This window comes from Sciurus vulgaris (genome assembly GCF_902686455.1).
Source record: "Sciurus vulgaris genome assembly, chromosome: 1".
NCBI lineage: Eukaryota > Metazoa > Chordata > Mammalia > Rodentia > Sciuridae > Sciurus > Sciurus vulgaris.
Window position 1 is genome coordinate 92,565,170 of NC_136461.1, and position 24,275 is coordinate 92,589,444.

Genomic DNA, 24,275 nt, shown 5'->3' on the forward strand with positions numbered 1-24,275 from the left:
CAAATCATATACTCACCCTGATATGCTAAAATTATATAATTTGGCTTATAGGTCTATATAGTCATCTTGGCATTTTCATGGAAAATGTTCTTGTAAAACTTTAAAAATTATTTACACTTTTGCTTCTGTTTACTGCTAAATTCTTAAGACCTTGGACTGCAATGTAAATATAGCCATGTTTAATATTTTGGGGCATTAAAGTTCCATTCCAGAAGTGTAGGGTGGTATATATTTGAAATTAAATACATTAAACAAATTTTCATCTAAAAATGAATTACAGTATATCTGAAAAAGTGACATTTCTAGTTTTCAGACTAATGAATCATTGGTGTTACAAGAGCATCTTATTATCACAACTGTTTTATTAAACTTTAAAATGATATGCAAATTCTACACATTCACTTACAGGGATCTGAAAGTTGATATATGTACCACAAGGTAAACCAAAATGACAATAAGATTTTTTGAGAAAAATTTTAGAGGAAGATATTAACATTATATTCAGATAGAATGAACCAATTTCACAAAAGTTGTGAGAATTTAACTCAAATTTAAAAGTCTGTGTTTGAATCATTTATTTTCTCCATGCTCTATTTTTAAGTAGAAAGAGACTACATTGGTTTAGAACTTTTATATAGCTATACAGTAATACCATTTAGTAAATAAGGCCTGAATTTAATGTATGATGACTGTTTGGATATGTGAATTAAATAAAATTTCACCCAATTCAAATAATTTTACTCTAAAGCATTCTAAACATTTTATTAAGTAAAAATAGTTTGCCTACTTAACTGTCAAAGATAGTATTAAATAATTTGATAATGAAAGGTTCTGCCTTCATTGACATTTTAAAAAACTGACTCACACTTCATAGCAAGTAAATATTCTATTGAAAGCTTCATACGTTTCATAAAACTCTAAACTGTGAAGCAGTTTAATAAATGTGCTTTTCACTACTCATTGTCATCTGAACTACTCATTGTTACATTGAACAATTTCTTCAGAATTATTTTTCTTAAAGTTTTAGTAGCTTCTCTGGATAAACAGTTGGAGTTATTCCAGGATGTAAAATGTGGTATATGGTATTATAAATTTAAATGAGAAAGAGACTGAAACCAAAAGAGAGGAAGGAAGGCAGGGATGAGGGGATGAAATCCTATATTATTCATTTATGATCCTGGAAAATAGGGTTCTGTGGGTTAAAAATATGCTTTTGCCTGTGAAACTAATGCTTATAAATAGTCTATTTTTAAAATAAGACTTTGAAAGACTGGAAATTATACTAATTGTTTATAATATTCATTCATTTAATAAATGGTGGTTTATCATAGTGTGGGCAATCAATGAATAATACCAGATGATCTGGGAATATAATACCACTATATATATTACCAGAATCAGTTTATCATTTAATTCAGACATATCATGAATTAAAATATTTTTACGTAGAATCAAAGACTTAAAAAAAAGAAGTGAAAAACATCAGAAAAAAATAGTATTCCAAATAAATAATTCAAAAATGTCATGAGTTTATTTATGTTTAGCTTCATGTTATAGGTTATATATATAAGTGTATAATTATAAAAATATGATAATCTAGCTAATACCCTAATTTACATTGTACCTTTAATGCAAATATACACTGTATGTATATATGTGTGTGCACATATGTATGTGTATATAAATATTCACACATCAACAAAATAAAGCAAATCTTCCATAGGAAACATGCCTCCATCTATATTATATTGCACAATTTTACTCTGCTACACTCTGAAAGTTAAATGACTCAAAAATTGTGTTAAAACAACCATGAAAGTAATGAAATAATGTCTCAGAAGTGCATGCTTCTCTTTATAGGGTCAGAACTGAGATCTGTTTGTTCTGTGAAAAAATGACTGAAAACAAGAGCACAAATTACCAGATCCAATGATTAAAGAATTAAAGGAATGTGATTATCATAATTAGTGAAATAATTGAAAGAAGCTTCTTCCCATGACCTTCATATTATTTTTTAAAATGTGATTTAAAAGCTTAAAGTTCATCTTTTTGCAATATAAATCTTTACCTTGGAAATATTCACAAAGAACAAAGCAAGACAGAACAGAGACTTGTACATTTCTCTAAATTAATCTTGCAGAGGAGGAAGAGAAGAAAATGTTCTTTTCTCCAAAGAAAATCATACAAAGTACTAAGAGTAGAGCCATTTGTCCCTCCCAGGGGAAGACTGTGCCTGTGTTCAAATCAACCAATCTCTGTTAAGGTTCTGCAGTCACTGCAGTAACCATTGTCTGGTCATTCTCTTAATGAACAATAGAACGCATCACTGCTACACCCACGGGGTTAGAATGTAGGTCACCTTTTAGAGTTTTCAACTTTGCTTTATAACAGATATAGATTGTTACTGTTATTTAACCTCATTCATTAGCTTCAATAATATTCAGCTTAAATGTTTGATTACCTCAAAAACTTCTTCATCCAAAATCCTTGTTCCAAAAACCGTGATTCCATTGGTATCAACAATTGATCTCTCACTTCTATCAAGTGGTTTTGTGGTTTTCTTCTTACAGTCAACAATCATGGTCACAGTTTTCTTTTCCACACTGATTGCCACCCGATGCCACCTAAAAAGAGCCAGGTAATACTTTCATAAGTTTCAATAATATTAGCCACCAAACCATTATTCACATATAGTGTTTTTTAAATTACAAAAGTGAGCTGAAGTGGTTCAAAATGTAGGCTTAGGAATCAATTGTTTAGCTGGTGACAAATTGCTGCTTACCTAGCATAGTGCTAGGTACTCAAAAAGACAACAGTAGCAGAAGATGCACAGAAGGATTATCTGTCCATGCTGATAAAGAAATGCCCATTCTCTGCATCACTTTATGTCACAACAACAAAAGCTTAATCTCACTGCATCCTGATAAGGGTATTGGATAGAGATTAGGATGGGACAGGGAGTAAGCAGTAGTTTCTATGTATGTAAATGCTTTCTTCAAAAGTGGAATTCCACCTACAAAAAAAAAAAAAAAAAAAAAAAAAATCCTGCTCAAGTGATCCCCTGAGATGGACTGCAAAAGAGTATGTCTACTAATTAAATGACTGCTCCATCTGGAGCAACTCAACGTTCTAACTGTAAAACACAATGCACTACTCTGTTTTTATTGCCATTTATTTCAGGTGCTTTAGATTTCTTTTTCCACTTTAATTTCAAGACAGTTATAGATCATTACTGTGGGTAGGATCCAAGCCTGAGACACAATATCTCTCCTTTTTCCCACTGCTGGCAGGAAGTGGGAACACCAAAAGAAAGCACAGTTAGTGCATGCCTGCAGGGAGAGTCTCAATTCACTCTGGAGCTACTGCTCCAGCTAATTCAGGATGGTGATGACAGGCTTAGAGAGGGAGACATGGCCAGCCCTTTGGAAACTTATGTACCTTAGCAATACTGTGAAAAGGAGAGTTTATTAACAATATCTGGTGCTAACATAAACCACTAAGTGAAGCTCACTTGGATTCCACAAGCCACTCTATATTTTATTTTTTTTCCAAATGAAAAGTGCTAGATTAATATTCCAGAAGTGCCTAGGACTACATCCATAAAATAAAGTACCCAAAAAGTTGCAGGAGCCTTCCTAAAATGTCTGTTTCATGATATTTGGCATGGCTACTGATGAGGACCAAGTATATTTCCATATACACTTAATCTTTGCTCTTTCCACTAGCGCATTCAACTAGCATCAGTGTCTGCTTGGTTTGAATTGAGCAAAGATTTATATAAGGAGTCACTTAATACAGTAAGAGTATAATTTACACATACTTCATGCCAAATTGCTTGTGTCTTAACTTAAACTATTCCTAATATCATAGGTATGTGCTTTTCATTACCAAAAAATAAAAATGATTTCAACTGTGAAAAGCTGATTAGAACTGTAAATGGCATTTTTGTTGAATTAATTTAAGCTGTGATAATAATAAAACATCAAAATTACAGTATGATATATAATATTCAAAATACTGTTAGAAAAAAATAAATTAACACTTCATTTTGGAAACCCTTCTCAATTATTTTCTTTCTCTCATAATATCCATTTATATCTTCAAAAATACTCTCCTTGGTTCTTGTATTCAAAGTATAAACAAAAATTCAGTGTCTCTCAACTTAGTCCAAGCTGTCAACTCTTTCATGTAGACTCTTAACTGGTTGCTGCTTCCACTCTTCTGCACACAGTGACCTTTTGGCATATGAGACAGATCAAGTCTCCACCTTACTAAAAACTATTAGGTACTCCCACAACAGGGTGGCCAGGCCCTCTCTGATCTCATGTTTGACTTTCAATCTCTTTCACTGCCTGCCTGCCTCCTTCCTGCTGCTCCCCAGTGTTCTTCGCTCTGCCAAGAATGCTATTCCTCCACATCTTCACATGGCTATTCCCTCCTCCCTGCACTTTGTTCAATGCAACATCATCAAAAACGACTGCCCTACTGTATAGAGGGTAAAGAGGGGTGGGAGGGGTGGGGGGAAGGGAAAAAATAACAGAATGAATCAAACAACATTGCTCTATGTAAATTTATGATTACACAAATGGTACGCCTTTACGCCATGTACAAACAGAGAAACAACATGTATCCCATTTGTTTAAAAAAAAAAAAAAAAAAAAAAAAAAAAAAAAACGACTGCCCATTCTAAAATAGTACACTATATACATCTATTTCATGGATTTATTTTCATTCATAGAGCTATCAGCATTTTGTGTGTTTTTGGCTTGTCTGTTGTTGATTTTTCCTAGCAGGATTTAAGCTCCAGGATGGCAGAGACCTCACATGGGCTTTTCACTGCTGCAACACCTGTGCCCTAGACATCCAGCCAAGTGGTGGTGGATAAATACTTATGGAATAAATGGCCTATCATGATGAATGTATTTTAACAAATAAAAATGGGTTAAAATACCGATATTTTTTGCATTGAAATTGTAATTCTAGTTGCGTTCAACAAATATGTCACATTTTAACAGTCTCAAATGAATATACAGTGCTGGCAGTAAGCATTTAATAAATTGTGATTGAATATATGAATGAAAAATACCATGCATTTATTTCATTCAATATATTGTCAGTAATAGTTTCCCACTGTGAGATAGATAACTATTGTTCTGTTTAATAAACAATAAAAATATTTATTGAGCATTTCCCATGTGTCACTTTAATAACTTACTCAGACTAAGCAGTGCCTACTGTTTTCAAATAGAATGCTGGCCATGATAAATTAATTTTTTTCAGTTAAGAAGGCATCCAAATGAGGATAAGCAATATAAAGTAAAACAATATCTGAATGAACATTGAATTCAAAATGTCTTCCACAAATACTGAATATGAATTAAATTTTACCTTGATGTTTGCTAAAGGTCAAAAATAAAAACACAATGTGATATAACATTTTAGTTGTCCATAGGATAGTAGTGTAAATTACCTATGAAAGTCTACTTTTTTCTGTCACTGAGACTTGGAGGTTTCACTGGGTTCTTGAAAAAGACACAATGTATATGGATTATTTTTTCCACCTGCACTGCTATTTCCTTCTGTCTATAACCCAATGTTCTACATCTGATAAAGCTATTTTAGGGGTCAAAATACAGCAATAAAATGTGTAGTAAAATTTAATACATATTTGTTTGTGTTTGTGGCTCCCTGAGCAAAAGGCAATGATCACAAAAGAGATTTCAACAGGATTTCAGAAGAGTGGGTTGAGCCTGACTACCTAAATTCCAAAGCCACCTCTGTCACTTTCCAACTTTATGACCATAGGCAAACCCCATAAACTAGCTGTGATTTGGTCCCCTTATCTGTAATTTCTATTAAAATTATCTTCTTAAAGTAATTATGAATAGTTAAACAAATTAGCTATGTGTTAAGTGCTTAGAATAGTATATGACAGATCAATTACAAGGTTTCTCTGATCACTTATGTTACTGGTAAAGAAAAAAATAAGTCAAATCGGATCAGTCCCCACTTAAGATGCTCCACTAACTTCCCATTTCACTGAGAGTAAAGCTTATAGCCTCCTAGAATGTGTTATGCCATATGGCTTCCCACTGATTTTCCATGGTCACCATCCCACTCTGCTCCTGCCATGCTGGTTTCCTCCATGTTGGAAGAAATGGGCCACACCTTGGAATTAGAGACTTTTCATTGGTTTCCCCTCCTTCTGGAACAGTATACCGTGATTCTCAGCATGGCACATCCCCCACCTCCTGGATATGTTCATTCTTAGTGAGATTTTCCCTGACGTCACTTCTTAAAATTGCTCTGCTTACTGTCTTTCCCCGTCCTCTGCACTATTTTTCTGTCTCACTTACACCTGTATATTCTTTATTGATATATTTCTAAATATTTTTCACTATTTGCCTGCCTAGACAGCAAAGTAAACTATTCAAGTTTAGGCCTTTTATTATTTTGTTTCTTTTTCTTTACTAGTCCCTAGAAAAAACTGTATCACACTTCATAAATATTTGTTGAATGATTAAGTGAAAGTATTGTTTTCAGCATAGGAAACACATTTGGTCACTGGCTACTTACTTCCCATCAGCAATGTTAACAGTCCTGAAGAGGGGATAATCTTCTGGGGCAGGTTTTCCAGTGTGGTCTTCAAACAGAAAAACAGGGGATCTCCCAACCTCAACACCAATTTGTTGAATACCATGCTCATTGTATATAGATAAGAGGAAAGACTGAATTCCTTTTTTGGGTTTTACTGTAAATAATATTGAAAAATCTTCTGGAAAAGTTCCACCTGAAAAGAGAAGGCCAATGAGTTAGAAATTCTAGATTTCCAAATTGTCCTTAGATCACAGAATTATTTTTGAATTTTCTACGTGGCCTTAATGAGTCATCTTAATCCAAAAAGTAAACAGCTCCACCTCAAATGGAGCATGTGTGGGGAAATTTTATGACTCTTTTAAACTTTTGGTGTAAATTGATCCAATACATTTGAACTTTAAAGTCACTGGTGCCAATACAATATGAAACACATAACAATAACTCTTGAAACACTTATGTAAGCACTAATTTTGGCAAAAGGTCTGTATTTCTGGGTTTGTTTAGCCTGTAGCCATATATATCTCTTAAAGAAGGTGTGTTATTCCCCCCCCCCCCCATGGTGCTGGAGATTGAACCCAGGACCTTATTCATGCAAGACAAGCACTTTACCAACTGAGCTATTTCCCCAGCCCATAAAGGGGGCATGTTAATGACATTATATAAAGGTATTATTTTCATCATCCCTTCAAAAGATCAGTTTTTGATACCATGCAATACAGTTTCACAAATAGAAGGCATAAGCATTTATCAATAAAAACTATCAAGTCCTTAGCTAACTTGGTTCCAAAGTCATGAAGACATAGTGTTTTTTTTACCCTAACTACTATCATACCCCAAGTATCAAGCCTATTGTTCAATCTACACAGGTGCTTACTGAGCATTTGTAAAATAAATATGCAAGGTAAATGATAACATAATATTTTTATAAGAACATTATATATTAAATTGTTGGTTTTATTTTTCAAAAAAATACATATATATATATATATATATAATTTAATCCCCTTACTACCCTCCCATATAAGTAAAACATGCAAAATTATTTGAGGAATGAGTTTAGTTGAACTAAAAAGATGTCTATTTGCAAAACAAGTGTATGTGCATGTATAATAGGTAATACCTGGGCCAATATCAAGAGTTCACATACAATCCATTGATTCCAAATTCTATTACAGGCAGTAGTATAAAATAATAAAAGCAATATGCATGTGTCTGTCATGCATTCAAATTCAAACAATACAGGAGATCAGCAATTCCACCTCTAAGAATATACAGAGAGAGGATGCATATATGTAAAGATATCATGTTGTCATTAAAGCACTATTTATAATGACAAATATTAAAATGGGTTGCAATGGCTGTAACTGGTTAAATAAAATACAAATTATATACATAATGGAATACTATGAAGCCACTTAAAAGAATGTAACAGACAGCTTAGCAATGCCCTGTTTTAAAATAAAAAATAAATAATAGGGCTGAACATGTAGACCAATGGAAAAGCACCCCAGTTTTCAGTCCCCAGTATCAAAAAACAAATAAATAAATAAAAGAATGTAACAAAAATGTTTTATTAAGTGGAAATTATTTAAAATATATTATAAAAAGAAAAACAACAAGTAATACAAATACATTTTATGCTACAAACGTGTATAGAATAATTAAATGGAAGGTAATGCAGTATCTCAGTAAAAAATTCTGATCTTATAACATCATTTGGTTCATATCTCAGCTCCTTGACATTCTTACTGTGTTCTTGGCAAACATTTTAAAAAATCTCTTAGTTGGTTTTTCTATCCATTAATAGGGCAATCTGTCCCACCAGGATGTTGTGGTAATTAAATAAGAATACATCATCAAAATTCAAAGTGAGCTAAGCTACTCTTATTTCAAACATGCACATATATATATATATATATATGCATATATACATATATGTAGTTAAGTGCAACTGATACTAAACTCCAAATTGAAAAAGTGTCCGTGTAAAAATTTTCAATGCTATTGAAGAAAATCAATTAATCCATCTATCTAGTTCCAATGTCAATTTATACATATAGTTTTGCACAGTTTGATTTATTTTTTAATTTTTGTGTTGCTAGGGATTGAACCCAGAGTGCTGCATATGGTAGGCAAGCACTCCACCACTGAGCTAAACTCCCAGCTCTCAATTTGATTTAAATGTCACAGAAATGTACAATTTTACATTTTTGAAAAGCAATAAAAGAAACTTAGTTATAGGAAGAAAATGGAAAAATAATAAAACAAATCAACAAAAAATTCCTATTGCCCACTTATACTATAATTATATATCTATGTAATCCAGCCTATTATTGAAGAAGTTTCATGGCAAACAAACTTTTGCTTCAAAGAAGTACTTCAGAATGCAAAGAATAACAGAATACTATAAGTGCACCTACATTTTTCAAAGATCTCATAGTGAAAAAACTGATGTTAAAATATCATGAGCTAGCAGAAAACAACGCCTTGTCCATTCTTTAAAACACTTTATAAAAATGTCTACACAGAGACATCTAGAAAAAGAGGCATTCTGGGAAATAATACATTCATATAAGACTAAAAGATTATGAAAAATTTTAATTAACAATCCAATCCAATTATTCAGCATAACTCTTGAAAATCTTTGGCTTCTAACTATACAAATCACTAAAATCTTTCCATTAAAATGTCTATTCCCCAATTAAAAATTAAACAATAAAGATTTTAATTATAATCTTAAAGTTTCGACCTTTGAAAAATAAAATTTGCTAAGAAAATCATAACTTGATGTTAAAATTTTCAGTCTAACCTAGACACTCCACATAGTTTCTTTCCTATGATAATTAATATTGTTCATAACTTAGTGAAATAATCAGGGAGAATTAGATATATCAGTTCTACAACAGAAATGCATTGACTTAAAATGTAAAATTTTATCTGAAATAAATGATAAGAATTTACAGTACAGATAAAATATTGGGTTTTACATTTTAATCCATATTTTGAAACATATAAATAGATTAAGAATAAAGCATGTTAACTGACTTGTTAAAAAGTGCCATTATTTCTTACTGTGTGTGTTTATAAAAGACATATATATATGTGTGTATATATATGTACATATATGTATATATACACACATATATACATATACATGTAATAACAATCATGAGTTATTGTTAGTATAACAAATTCAATAGTGATTCTTAAACTAGGCTTTTAAGATCATTAAATGTTGCCTCCAGTAATAAATTTGGAATGAAAAGGCACAATAATTTGGTCATTTATAGTAACATTTTATACTGTGGCCAATATTTTTTCCTTCTAGAATATATCTCTCTAAAATCTCTTTATGTTATAACTTAGTGGTCAGGAAGATTTTTAAATTGGAGGGGGTGCATTTCACATAGTGAGAAGAACAAACTTTAGTCAAAGAGAGATTATAATAGTCTCGGCTTTATACCATTTGCTGATTCCAGGATTATATTCTAATATTTCACATTTCTAACTCCTGTTCCTGAACTGAGTTTTAATATTACCCTTTTCTGATGGTTATAAAGATGTAGATCAATACATGCAAAGTTGCTTGCACAGTCTGTCTTATGGCTTGGGTTCTAGAGGGCTTCCATTCAGTTCCAATGTTCAGACATTTAAATTAAAGATCTCAAGTTGGGACTCTGAAAGATACATATCTTAATTTCATCAGAATATTTTAATGACTCTATCCAACTGACAACTTCTCACTCCCCCTATTGATAACTGCTGAAGTTTTCTGTACTTCTGCTTATTTTAGTCTTTAGAAAAGAAATTGCTTTTATATCTTCTTATAATGCATGATAGGACATTCCAAATACATTTTGCAAGATCTTTTTACTATTTTATAAGTAATATTTACTATTTTAATATTTTTAATGGTGATCTGTTATTACTAATTTTTACTATCAATTTGTATAATAGACAGAAAGCTTTGACCTCCAGGATGACAAGCTTATAATCATTTGCATAATGTTATCTGTTTCTCTTCTTATCTGAAAATGCTCACTATGAGAATCATATGCCTCAGACCCAGTGCTGTGAGAAAGGCAAAAACTTTCATATAGTTAAATTCTGTTAACTGGAGCGGAAGAAGGTCCTACAGACATATATTCTTTCTCCATGTGTAAAACAAGAGAACATATAAAAATAATCAAATTAGCTAATTACCATCATGGAATGCAGAATAAACAGGCCCTGATAATGAGCCAGTTATAAAGAATTATAAACTATAACTTCATGAGTATTTCTAAAATGTTTCCATTAGTCTACTTTTCTGTTTTTTCTCTATTAAAATTACCATCATTTTTTTCTATTAGAAATGCATTAGAAAATTCAATAGACTTTTACTATTTGAAAAATTTAAATTGGATTTTGAAAATGTTATGACTTAACCATTTTGAGTTTTAATTTTCAAAATCAGAAATATTGGGCATTTTTATATATACATTGTTACTTCTGTTTACCACAAATAATAGCAAAGCACAAAACATGCTGGAAGATTCAATGAACAATCTAAATATGTGTTTATGAAATACTTTAAAATGTCTTTGCATGAAAAGTGCATTTTGTTTTATAATTGTTTGATTCATATCATTCTGTTAGTATACGTTTTATCTGAAAATAGGAAACTAAAATCTCTTGAGATAGAGAAGATACAGGACAATATGAAGAAATTAATTGTCCAATTGCCGCTGAAAAGGTTCTAGGGCATCAAAAAGGAATGTTTGATAGTATATGAAATATTGACCTTGGAGAAGAACAAACATGGATCCCTGTATAACTTGGTCAGGTCAGAGAGCATCTGTGAAACTCTTTCCTCCTCTGTTAAACAGGGATGAGGACACCCAATTTAAACTAATAAGGGTAAATAATTGTCATTTATCTACTGCAAGTAGATGTAAAGAGCTACCTGCTTAGAAATACAATCTTAGAGATTTTCATTCACCATCTAATTCCCTTTTCGCACATGATCATAATTTCTAGATAATTAGTGTTATGAGATCAATTATCACTTTCGTAGAAGAAAAGAAATTATTTACCAACTATTTTTTCAGCACCATAATGAAACCCTGCCAGGTGAAAGTCTTAACAAAATCTCTACTCTTAGAACATCCAGTAACTGTGAGGTGTGACTTTATTTTATTATACTTCAGATAAGAATAGCATGCAAAATTAATGCAAAATTAACATCTACCAGAGAAGTGTTTCTTTCAACAGAAACATATTAGTTTTAGGAAAACATATGTTAATTATGTCTAAATCCACATGCCTATTAAATAAACTAGACTTTAAGAGTAAGGTCTCCTTCCAATTCCCATCTCTCCAATGAATAAGTTCTACATGATCACATACAAAAATGGAATAGTCATAAAATGTTGCCTTCACATTCCATCATGTTGAAATTATGAATTATTAAATGCTCAAATAAGCATATTTTCTTTGTACTGAATTAAAAGATTGGCAATAATTATTTTCATTTCATCACTTTGGTGACCTCAATGTATTTGGTATCTATATACTCAAATTATATTTCCACCTATAATTGAATTATAGATACTATACAGAATGGTAAAAAGAAATAATCATTAGCAAAGAAGTAGTTGAAGGAGCATTAGTAGTAACAACAGTAGCAGTAATAGTAGTAGTCATAATAAACTGAACATACCTGGAAATAACTGTTTTGTCGGAGCACTGAGTTGTGCTAGTTTTGAAACTCTGTAAGCAGTATCTGAACCTTTAGAGTTCTTTCTGTTTGTGCAAAATCCTGTTGTCTTTGATATTCCCTCTGGAGAATTGTGAAAATCTAGTGCTTTAAGTACATCAACTGGAGCAGCTGAAAAATAAGTTTAAAAAATAATTGAGCAATCTAATATAAAATTGAATACTTTTTAATACAGAAAATATTATGTCATTCCATTTTTCAAATCTATTGTTTACCATACCTCCTCAAACATTTGGATGAGTGTCTGTGAAGTGGTGGTAAAGGTCATAATAGAGACCATAACAACATTCTCAAGTGCAAAATCTAGAATAAAAAAATGAATATACAAAATAGAAGGTGTTGATATGTGTGTATGTGTGTAGCTGAAATTTAATTTGGTCTATATAGTAAATGTATATGTGTGTATGTATCTGTGTCTGTAAGTATTTATTAAGTATCTATATGTAGGTGGTTATATGTTTACCCTCTAAATTTGCCAGCTATTTCATGACATTGCTTTATGCTTCACAGTATAGACTGAAACTCCTTGGGGTTGACTGTCTTTTTTCCCCATTTTCAAGTAGCCCTAGAGTATCTAACACAACTTTTGATGGAATCCCATTAATTCTATCACCAGCTACTGTGAAGTAGTCAACATAAAATAAGTTTGGAATCTTAAACATTCCTTTTCCAATGTGTCTTGTTTGGATAACCAGCTTTGATGGTTTAAAATTCACACACCATACAGTACAATTCAATGGTTTGTGGTATGTAATACTATTGCTTTTAAATTGCAGTAAAATATATATAATATAAACATTTTCCATTGAGTATTCTTCAATTCAATAGTAATAATTACACTCACAGTGTTGTGCAATCATCACTATTATGTATTTCTGAAACTTTTTTTATCACTCCAATTTTGTAACCACCATGAAATAATTCCCCATTCCCAAATCTTTCCTCCTAGCCCCTAGTAACCTGTAATCCACTTTTTATCCCTGCGAAGTTGCCTATTCTAGAAACTTCATGTAAGTGAAATTAAACACTATTTCTCTAAACATAGAAGTAAAAAGTAATTCATCAGCAATTCCACTACTAGGTACACTCCACAAAGACTCAAATTCAGAACTTGATGAGATAGTTTTATGCCCCTTTCAGCATTTTTCATAATACCAAGAGGTAGAAACAAATGGAGTTCCTTCAAGATATAAACACAATAACAAAATGTGATCTATATGATAGGACATTATTTAGTGATTAAAAGCAATTAAGTTCTGACACATCAAATTATCGCACCACCACTTTGGAAATGGACCGTGAAATAATGAGCTGATTGCAACTTGGATGAACCTTCTAATCATTACGTTACATGAAATACACCGGACAAAAAAAGAACAAACTGTATATTTTTGACCTTTGAAAAGGTCCACAGCCATACATCTATTTAATATACTAAGTCAAAACATGCATCAATTGGTTTAAGTAACTGTATAAAAATGGACTTTGGAAACTATCTTACTCAATGTACTTATGATCTACAGGCTTTCTATATGTATGCAAAAAAGAATATTGAAAGTAGGCCATGGGCTGACCAATGCATCACTTAGCATACCTTAGATACAGTTCTTATGTCACATATTATGATGGTTTGTTATCTGAATGTCCACCCAAAGCTCATGTGTTGAAAGTATGATTCCCAATGTATCAAGGTTCAGAGGTGGGACTTTTAGGCAGTGATTAGGGCCTAATTCATTGGCTGGATTAATCCATTGATAGCTGAATGAACAGTAGGCTGTTTGGATATGGCTAGAGGAATTAAGTCACTGGAGGCATAGCTTTGGGAACTATATCCCCTCTCTCTCTCTCTCTCTCTCTCTCTCTCTCTCTCTCTCTCTCTCTGCTTCCCAGATCCCATGACCTGAGCAGCTTTCTTCTATCACACCCTTCTGTCATGATTTTCTGCCTCATCTCAGGTCCAGAGCAATGGAGTTGGCCAACCAGGAACAAAGACCTCTGAAACTGTGCACCCAAAATAAACCTTTACTCTGCTAAGTTTGTTCTTTCAGGTATTTTGGCCACAGTGATGAAAAAATGGCTAACATATATCTTTAAATTCTAATTGGAGAGGCACTATTTATGCTCCGGTAAACAATGTAAGAGACATTGTTTACATTTACATATGTATAAACAGCACTATTTGACTCACTTGTGTCTGAAAGGAAGAAAGTTTTAGTAGGATAGAATTGTTTTAATAGAATAGAATTATCATCAATTTTCAGAACATAATTTGCTTTATAAATATATTATTTCTGAAATGATCTCATGAAAATAGGACTGATTTTAGATTCAGGAAATACTATCACCATAATTTACCATACCCCATGAAGTGTAGAGGCTGAATAAGATTTTATTCTTTGAAAATTACAATTTCAACCAATATTTTTACAATAATTATCAATCTGGCATAGAATGCATGAATGAATGATTGAATCTGGGCTTGTGAACATTGTGCATCTTATCTTTTCCTTAGTTCATTGCTTTTCAGAAATACTGACTGCTATATCTTTAAACATACATGAATTACAATTTATATAACTTGCCTCATAAAGTATGATAGACATAATTTCCTTTAATAATAAAGTCCTTCTACCTATTTCATCAAGATTCTGAATGAAAATTCATACACTATGCAGTAGGACACACATTGTTCCAAATTTAAAAAGTAAGTGTTCTTTACAGAAATCAGACATTTCTTAGGGATCTTTAACTCTACTAAATATGTTAGTCTTTAGTTCAATTTTGGAATTTTTAAAAATTATAATGGTATTATAATTTATAATTTATAATGGAAACTTTTTTTTCATTAGTCCTGCTTTTAATGGCCATTGTTTAGGCCAGTGGGATACCTGACCATTCTTACTTTCTAATTTTGTCTTACCATTAAACTAAGAAAATAGTAATCATAGTAACTGCCAGACCCAGATAACCTAATATGCATACACTGGTCACTACACTAGGTCTTTTACAGGCATTGACCCTCATAAACCTATGTTTGCATCCCCACACTACAGTTGAAAGTATTGAGAATAAAAGAGGAAATTCAAGATACTTCTGAGGTCTATGTAAATATCAAAATATGCTTTTTCCTTTTCAATACCCTCATTGCTATAACCCGCAAAGAAAAACTCTACCAAAAAAGACCTACAACATACATATAATAGTCTAAAATTATCTTGAGTCAGTTAACTGACTCCTGATGTTGATATTTATTTTAAATTAAACTCAATTCATGTTCCAGGATATAAATTACTATAAAGGAGAATGTTAATTAAAGCCACAATCTTATTTGCTTATTTTTTTATCTTTGTGAAAAGCCGTTTTCAAAAGCAATGCTGAGTAAGACTCCAGGACAGAACATGAACACTGCCATGAAGTCTGTAATTTAGTGAAAAAAAGAATGAAGCCCCATGGTCATGGTCAAAACTAGGCATAGGTAAATAGAACACAATGTCCACAACTTTCCTTTTCTCTATACTACCTCTAAACACAGTGACCTTTTAGAAGAGCACAAATTTTGTCACAGTTGTTCCTTTCTACTCTGAAATTAATGTGGTAAAAACCCAATTCCTATGCAGAATTCAAAATGAAGGTTCTCCTTTTAAAATCTGGCAAATTTCTTTACAGAGTCCATGATACAAAACCATAAATCCCTCCTCAAGAAAATGGTAATAAAACAGGGGCTGGCGTTGTGGCTCAGTGGTAGAGAGCTTGCCTAGCATGTGTGAGGCACTGGGTTCAATTCTCAGCATGACATATAAATAAGTAAATAAAATAAAGTTTGGTCAACAACTAATAAGAATATTTTTCAAAAAAATGGTAAAAAACAGGAACATATTATAAATATTTCAATTAATTTTTTTCTAAAAAGGTATATCAAGTCACAGTAATATAAAATAATTCAGTCAATAAATTAAAGTCACTTTGAAATTCTGCTCGTTATTCGATAATTCTTAAAATGCGAGTATTTAATAAACTCTCATAAAATGGATTTTTTTGGTTTATACACACAAATGAAAACTTCTTTATATTTTGTTAGTGGAAAGGTTTGAAAGATTAAAAGAAGCAATTTCTTATACAGTGTATATAAAAAAGTGAAATTTCCAGTATTTAAAGCAATTTTTGGGGGCGTGCTGGGGATTGAACCCTGGGCCTTGTGCATGCGAGGCAAGCAGTCTACCAACTGAGCTATGTCCCCAGCCCTAAAGCAATTTTAAATACCCTTAATATTTTAATTATTTGTTTTCAACTAGTATTAAAAACCATGATTAACCATTTCCAATGTATCCAATTCAGTACATTATTTTGTTCAATAACATCTTCCTGCCTTTTACTGTATATTGTAGGTTAATTTAAATAGGAAAACAGTATATCAGAGCCCATTACACTACTACAAAAGTCATTTGCTATGGTTTGGATCTTGAATGTCCCCCACAGACATTCTTGGGTGGTGCTGGAAATTTTAGGAGGTGGGATCTAGAGGAAGTAAGTTAGGTAATTGGGGGCATAAGGTTGAAGGGGATACTGGTACCCCTCATCATCTTCTCCTCTCTTTGATTCCAGCCGCCAGGATGTGAACAGATTTTCTCTACCACATACTGTAGTCATGTGCTGCCTCACCACAGGTCCAAAAATGATAGGGGCAAGTGATCATGGACTGAACACTTGAACCAAAATAAAGCTTCCTCCTTTTAGTTGTTTTTCTCAGGTTTTTTGTTAGCAGCAGAAAGCAGACTAAAGTACCTTTTAACTGGTTTCCATCCCTTTTCCAATCAATCTGCATGCCATAGCTCAACTGAACTTCCATAAAAATCCGTATTTCAAGTCACTCTGCTGCTTAAATTCCTTCAAAAAACCCTCCTGACTTCTAGATGATGTCCACATCCCACATCTCTTGCATACAAAGTCTTGATCTAGACATAGCCACTTATCCTCCCAGTTCTATCCTCCACTGCATGCCCTTTATGATCTCTCCTTATCCCCTAATTCCATCCTCTCTCAGTGTTCTTATCACACTGAATTCAGACTTTCTGGGAACCTACTGTGATGCAAATACACACACACACACACACACACACACAATTGAACTACATAAAATATTGGGTGAAAGAGAAACACATGTGTAAATATTTAGAAGCAATTTTCTCTGTGGCCCACAGGAGTGTCTACTTATAAAATAAAAATTTATGAGGCCCTAATATATCCTTTCTATTGCATTCCATTGACTCTTGAATGTCCTCACTCAGTCATCAATCATTTTGATTATGGGTCTCTGGTCCTTTTTCCCCTGTGGTATCCGCATCCCCAGAGATTATTGATCTAAGACCTCAAAACACTTTTGGGCTGTTTGTCACTAGTTTCTCCTCTAACCTTCTTCACACACTTCCATGACAGTAATGAAAGAAGCACAACACAGTGTTAACAAGTCAGGCTGCTTCTGAATTCCATTTCTGCCACTTAGTGTCTATGTGATTTGGACATATTACTAACTGCTCTGTGCCTCAGTTTCTACATCTGTAAAAAGAAAATAACAAATATATATTGCCTCAGAGAACTTTTGTCAGAACAATTTTATTTGTTACAATGTCTTAGAATGGTACAGTGGTTAGGGAAACTATAACTTTGGATTAAGACATCCATGTTGCCTATCTTTATATGGTGCATAAAACAAGAAGGGTTTTACATTTGTAAATAGTCAAAAAATCAAACAATGTGTAATACTTTTTGAGATATTAAAACTATATGAATTTCAATTTCAGCATTCATATATAAAGTTTTTCTTGGAACATAGCCACACTATTCATTTATTGCTTATAACTGCTTTCACAGTACATCAGAGCCACACAGTTGCAACAGAGCCTGTATGGCCCACAATGGCTAACATATTTATTATTCAACCTTCTTATGCTGAGTCCTAAAGGCTGACTAAGATTAATCAGTGAAGAGGAGAAAGAAAGAAATAGCAATACGGCAGCATGGATACAGCAAGTTTCCGAGTTCAAGGAAAAGAAAAAATTCATGCCTGCCCCAAATCAACACTAAACAGGTTCAGCTGTCTAAATTCTCCCTAAATGCACCATGACTACTGAAACCTCTAGACAAACATTACACCTCTGTCATGAATTCACTGCCACAAACTCCAAGCAAGCCATCTCTAGGTCAATAGGAAAGACATACCAGGGTCTCAAAAATATCTGTTTCACACCTTTCCACTCATTCATCCCCAGACTAATTGTCCCAATTGGAATACTTTCAGTTTCTAAAATGTATTTTAATATCTTTATCTTTTCTAATTGACTATGAATAGTTGATTGATTATTATTATTTTTTTTAATTAAAATAACCTGGAGCTGGGCATGATAGTGCATTCCTGTAATCCCAGCAACTCTGAAGACTGAGACAGGAGGATCTAAGTTCAAAGCCAGCCTTGGCAATTTATTGAGGCCCTAAGCAATTTCTCAAGACTGTGTTTCCAATAAAAAATAGAAAGGACCGGGAATGTAGCTCAGTCACAAAGTGCCCCTGAGTTGAATCCCCAGTACCAAAAAAAGAGAGAAAAGAAAACACCTGGAGTGCTTTTAAAACATATGAATGCCTGTGTGCCACCCCAGAATTAACAAACTGGAATGACTTGTAAAGCCCAGACATCATCCATGTTTTAAATTTCCCAAATGAATATAATGTGTAGTCAGAGATAAAAACAGGTAGATTCAGAACTAGTTAATGTTTTGTTCTAGACCTAAGTATGAGGCTGAATGTTTTCCCTGATAAGTGGATGATGATACATAGTGGGGGTGGGCTGGGGGGTAAGAGAAGAAAGGAGGAACTTTAGATTACAAATGAGAGGGTGAAAGATGGTGGAATGAGACAAACATCATTACCCTATGTACATGTATGATTATAGGAATGGTGTGAATCTACATTGTATACGACCATAGAAACGAAAAGTTGTACCCCATTTGTGTACAGAGAATCAAAATGAGTCTGTAAAAATAAAAAAAAAAAATTAAAAGTATGACATTTTCTAGGAAAGCACTACTTTCCCAGACAGATTATGTGACTCTCTCATAGTACCCTATATTCACCTTGAATAACACCACACTGTTTATTTCATTGGTCTAATTATATCATCATGATTGCACAATATGGACTCAGACACAATCTAAACAATAATATGATTTCTTGTTGTTTACACACACTACCTAATTGATTCACTGTCTCTCATAATTTATTAACATTTGCCTCAAACCCTGTGACAATGAACAATGATATCCATATTCACTGTTGTACTGCCAAGGCACAGCAATTGAAACACAGAAAATAATCAATAGATATATTTCGCGAATAAATGAAGGGGTAACTACATCCAGCTTCTGAATTGGAATATCTTTCCCATCAATCTGAGAAGGGAAATGAAGAGGGTTAGAAGTGACATTTAGCAACAACAATTTGAAGAGATCATTTTGACTGTTTGATTCAGGTATGGTAAGAAAAGCAGTATAAAATGACCTTTCTAATATGGATGCTTTCTCAAATTCTAGACATTCATTTGCCCTCACATCAAAGGCAATATTTGAAAGGTATCACCAAGGAAAGGATTGAAAAAAATTTAAAAGAATTCTAAACTATTTCCTGCCCAGTGGCAAAATACTTTGCTGCCCCAGGCAAGTTTTAAGACTACTACTATGTGTATATGGTAGAGGATGTAGGACTGAAAAGGAGAGAAAAGTAATTTTTCACTATAACTGATCTATAGCAATGCCCTACTCTATTTCAAAATCATGAGATCCCCTGATAAAGAATTTACAACTTAGGATCTGACAAGTGTATAAGCAATCGATAAGTCAGTTTCTGCAGTTTGAACTGCTCAACTTCTAACCAATCTCAGGATTTATTTTCTGTATGACTTTGGGTAAGTGACTAACCCCACCAAGAATTAGTTTTCTCGACTCGACCTCACTTTTAGAATTAAATTGATAAGGAATTTTAATCTCTGAGAAAATGATATCTAAGACTATTAATCACTGTGTCTAATGCATAGTAAATAATGCCTGTAATGCCAACTACTCAGGAGGCTGAGGGTTGCAAGTTCAAGGGCAGTCTGGAAAATTACTGAGATCCTAAAATAAAATATAAATGGACTGGGGATGTAGTACAGTGATAAGAGTGTCCTAAATTCAACATTCAATCCCCCGTACTACAAAGAAAAACAAAATTATTCCCTGGAAATTTTAATCTTTCTGAACATATATAAGAGTTTCAGTGAGTACCTTTCATTCCACATAGCTATAATTAACTTGATTCCTGTTACCTGTTTTCTCTTGGGAAAATCCCTTTGCAGTAGAGTAGAATACTGAGCAATTTACTATCTGTGAATGTGCATTATAAGCTATGCATGGAAATTATGTATTGCTTAGCAATCTGTCATGTTCATATTGAAACTATTTTGCTGATGTCATTAGCATTTTCCTTTTCATTTTATCTTTGCATTGATAGAAACTGATATGACATAAACACAGTAATCCTGAGGTGAGTTATTTATTAAAAGGCTTAAAATTTGATATTATATAGTATTTTCTCTGGTACTATTCTTTCACTTATTTTAAATGTACATACGTCACTTATGAACGTAGGGTTAGAAATCAACATGAAAGTATTTTTAAAAATTGAGCTAAATTCTCCCATAATTATAAAAGAATATACGTTTACCTTCATATGACCATGTGATGCAAATAATGTCAATAGAAACTGTAGGTGTTTCCTGTGTCCCAATATAACCCTTTTTAGCTAAAATGGTCAGATTTATTATTAATACTGTGTTATCAAAGCATCACAAAAGGAAGAAATAACTTGATTAAATACATTAGAAAACTGTAATATTGTATAAGAAACCCTCATAGTTGTATAGTTTACATTAATTACTTTTGGATATGGGACATGTTGCATACTACAATATAGAATTCAGTTTTCCCCCATATGGTTTTATAATCAACTAAAATTATTGTCATTAATAAGATTATGTTTTCTTAATATATTTCACTGTACATACACAGAGATAATAAAAATATTATAAATGTAACTATTTCATGGTTCTAGATTTTGACAGAAATCTTGGAAGAAATGAGTGTCTAATAATCAAATCAAGAATGTAGGGGACAATGGCAACATAAATCAGTAACATGGAGTGTTAGGAATTTTATAATTAATTTCATAAAATCAAGCACCTGGTAAGCCTATTTGTACTGCCTTTCAGAAAAGGAAAACTTGATGATAAAAGTAAACATATTTTACTAGAACTCTGAAAATACCAGTTTAAAAAAGTCATTTGCACAGTGAAATCCACAGTTCAAAGGTTAAAAAAAAAAAAAAAAAAAAAAAAGAATCAGTGAAATATTCTGAAGTAGAACTAATGAAAAAAAGTAACTCCCACGAAAATCATTTGAATCCCCATCCTATTATGGACTATTTATCATTTTAATTTTGACCTATCCAGAATTGAGGGCAATGCTAGATTTATCCTTAATAAGGAATAATAAAAGAATTTTCCTTGAATATTAGCTTAAGGTTACATGTCCCTGACAATATTTAATCTGTAATTGCTTTCTAGTTCTTTGGCTGAAAAAAAATCTGTCTACTATCAGGGTACCAACATCATCACTTTCTTAAATCAGTCAAACAAAGTAAGTTCACACTACAATTTATTGCCATCATCTTTTAGAACAACTGGATCAATGTCCGTGACATCTATCAAATAAGAAAAGTGCTACTGTATGTGGGATTTGGCTGTCACAGTATTTGTAAATTATACATAGTAACTATGCTGTGGGAATTATAGGACATGTGTGACCTAGATTCTGCCAGCATCTAAAAATTCAAATAATTTAGGGCAACATTTGTATTTCAAAATAATATTCAACACCTAATCAAAAATGTTATATAGAACCTTAAAACAAAGCCTCTATAATTTAAATACATCATTATTTTTTATATAAGAAAAATATCTAAATAGTACTTGGGAGAAAAATAAGTCAAGAAAAGAGCACAAAGGAAGATTGTAAAGGTGTAGACTGTGATATCAAAATTAAGGTCAGACAAACACTCACTAAAAAAGATGCTATTTACATAAAATCTCGAAAGACACAGGGGGCTCATATACCTTTATGTTCTTGCCAAGAAAAAAAAAAAAAAAGAATTCTAAGAAAAAAATAACAAGTGCAAGGAACTCACACAAAAATTGGCTAAGAATGTTGAAAAAAAATGTAAGGAGACATTCTCTCATCCAAAACATATAAGAAGGATATAAGAGGTGAGGTCAGAGAAGTGAGAATGAGGTTCTATTGAAGGCAGACTGTATAAGTCCAAGGAGGTTTGATTTTATTCCAAGCGAGATGGAAAACTATTGGAAGGTTAAGGGGAGAAAGGTGATGTGAACCAACTGTTTCTATGATTTATTTTCTCAGAACAGGTTTAACTTCATAGAAAAATTGAAAAGAAGCAACAGAGACTTCCCATTCAATTTATTATCAGACCTCTGTGACTGCTGTGTTGAGACAGACTGACAGGGCACTGGAACAGAATCCTATAGCAGCTAGGAAGTACTTGCAATCGTCCACATGTGAAATGTTGACTTTCTTGGACTGAGCAATGAAGTACTGGGTCAGATTCTGAAAATATACTGATGATTGAATAGACAGGAGTTGCTGACAGGTTAAATATAGGCTATCAGAGAAAAAGAGTCACAGCTGACCTAGTTTTTTTGCCTGACCATAATGATTGATTGTGTTGCCCTAAACAGATGGAGAAAACTGAAAGAAACAGGTTTTAGGTGAGGAGTTTGAGATGACTTAAATACCACTAGACATGGTTGAATAGGGAGTCAAGTATGTAAGTCTATATTGTTCAGGGGAAAGATCTGGGTTAGAAGTAAAACTTTATTATTAATGATACAAAGGTTATTCAAATCTATCATTGTTATGTGATTACCTAAAAACTATTTGATGTCTTTCCTTGAAGGAAATCTTTATGATCTAAAAATGCTTACAGTAAATATTTTGCTTCTCAAACAAAATAGAGAACATAGTCCAAAATTAATCCCCAGAAACTAAAAAGTCACAAATGTCATCCTATGAAGCTGTAATTTGGTTAATTACTAAAACTATCATATAAGGTTTAGAAAGTGTTAAGCTACTTCTTTTGTCTTATAAAAGATTTTATAAATGTGTAGAAACATTTGTTTCATGTATTCCCTTATAAAATAGAAAGATTACTTGTTTACATATTTCCAAGTCTATGTTAACCACATATGAAGTATAATTTAAATGTCCTATAACTGTTGAGAATCCCTGGTGATTTTATTATGGTTGACTATTCCAGAAAAAAAGAGCATAGCCCCACTACCCTGATTATTTGTCAGAGGATCCAACCATGATTACAATAAACCAGGATTGTAGACAAAGCAAACACGCACTGACCCTGCCAACTTAAAGAACAGCCTTCCTGTACTTTTTACTTATTCATATGATTCCATACCATGCAGAAAAATATAACCATGTGATCTTGTGTTATGTGTCCTCTGCCCACTTCCCCAATCTTACCTCTCATATACCCCTTTTCTTCTTTGCTGACCACAGTGCCTTTTTTCAAGTCCTTTATTCAGTTCCATTGTGGAGTTATTTGCCCTTCTGCCTCAGCCCTCATGTCACTGCCTGGAACATTCTTTCCTCCTCACTTTGATTGATTACTCAATACTCAATTGTTATTTCTCAGGGAAGCCTTCTTTGGTCTTACTGAGCTTCTATTCTGTATTCTTCTAGAACCATGCACCTCTCTTTCAAACCATCTAGCAGTATTTTAGTTGTATATTTACTTGCATGACTGTTCG

The 24,275-nt window shown here is 32.7% G+C and overlaps 1 protein-coding gene across 1 annotated transcript in view; it reads right to left on the reverse strand.

Annotated features, from left to right (window-relative positions):
- Nucleotides 1-24,275, reverse strand: part of COL11A1 (collagen type XI alpha 1 chain) — a 243,926-nt gene that overhangs the window by 208,731 nt on the left and 10,920 nt on the right. Inside the window, 3 exon segments of the mRNA XM_079133305.1 lie at nucleotides 2,462-2,624; nucleotides 6,577-6,790; nucleotides 12,299-12,466. Of these exon segments, the coding sequence (XP_078989431.1) occupies nucleotides 2,462-2,624; nucleotides 6,577-6,790; nucleotides 12,299-12,466 (545 nt within the window).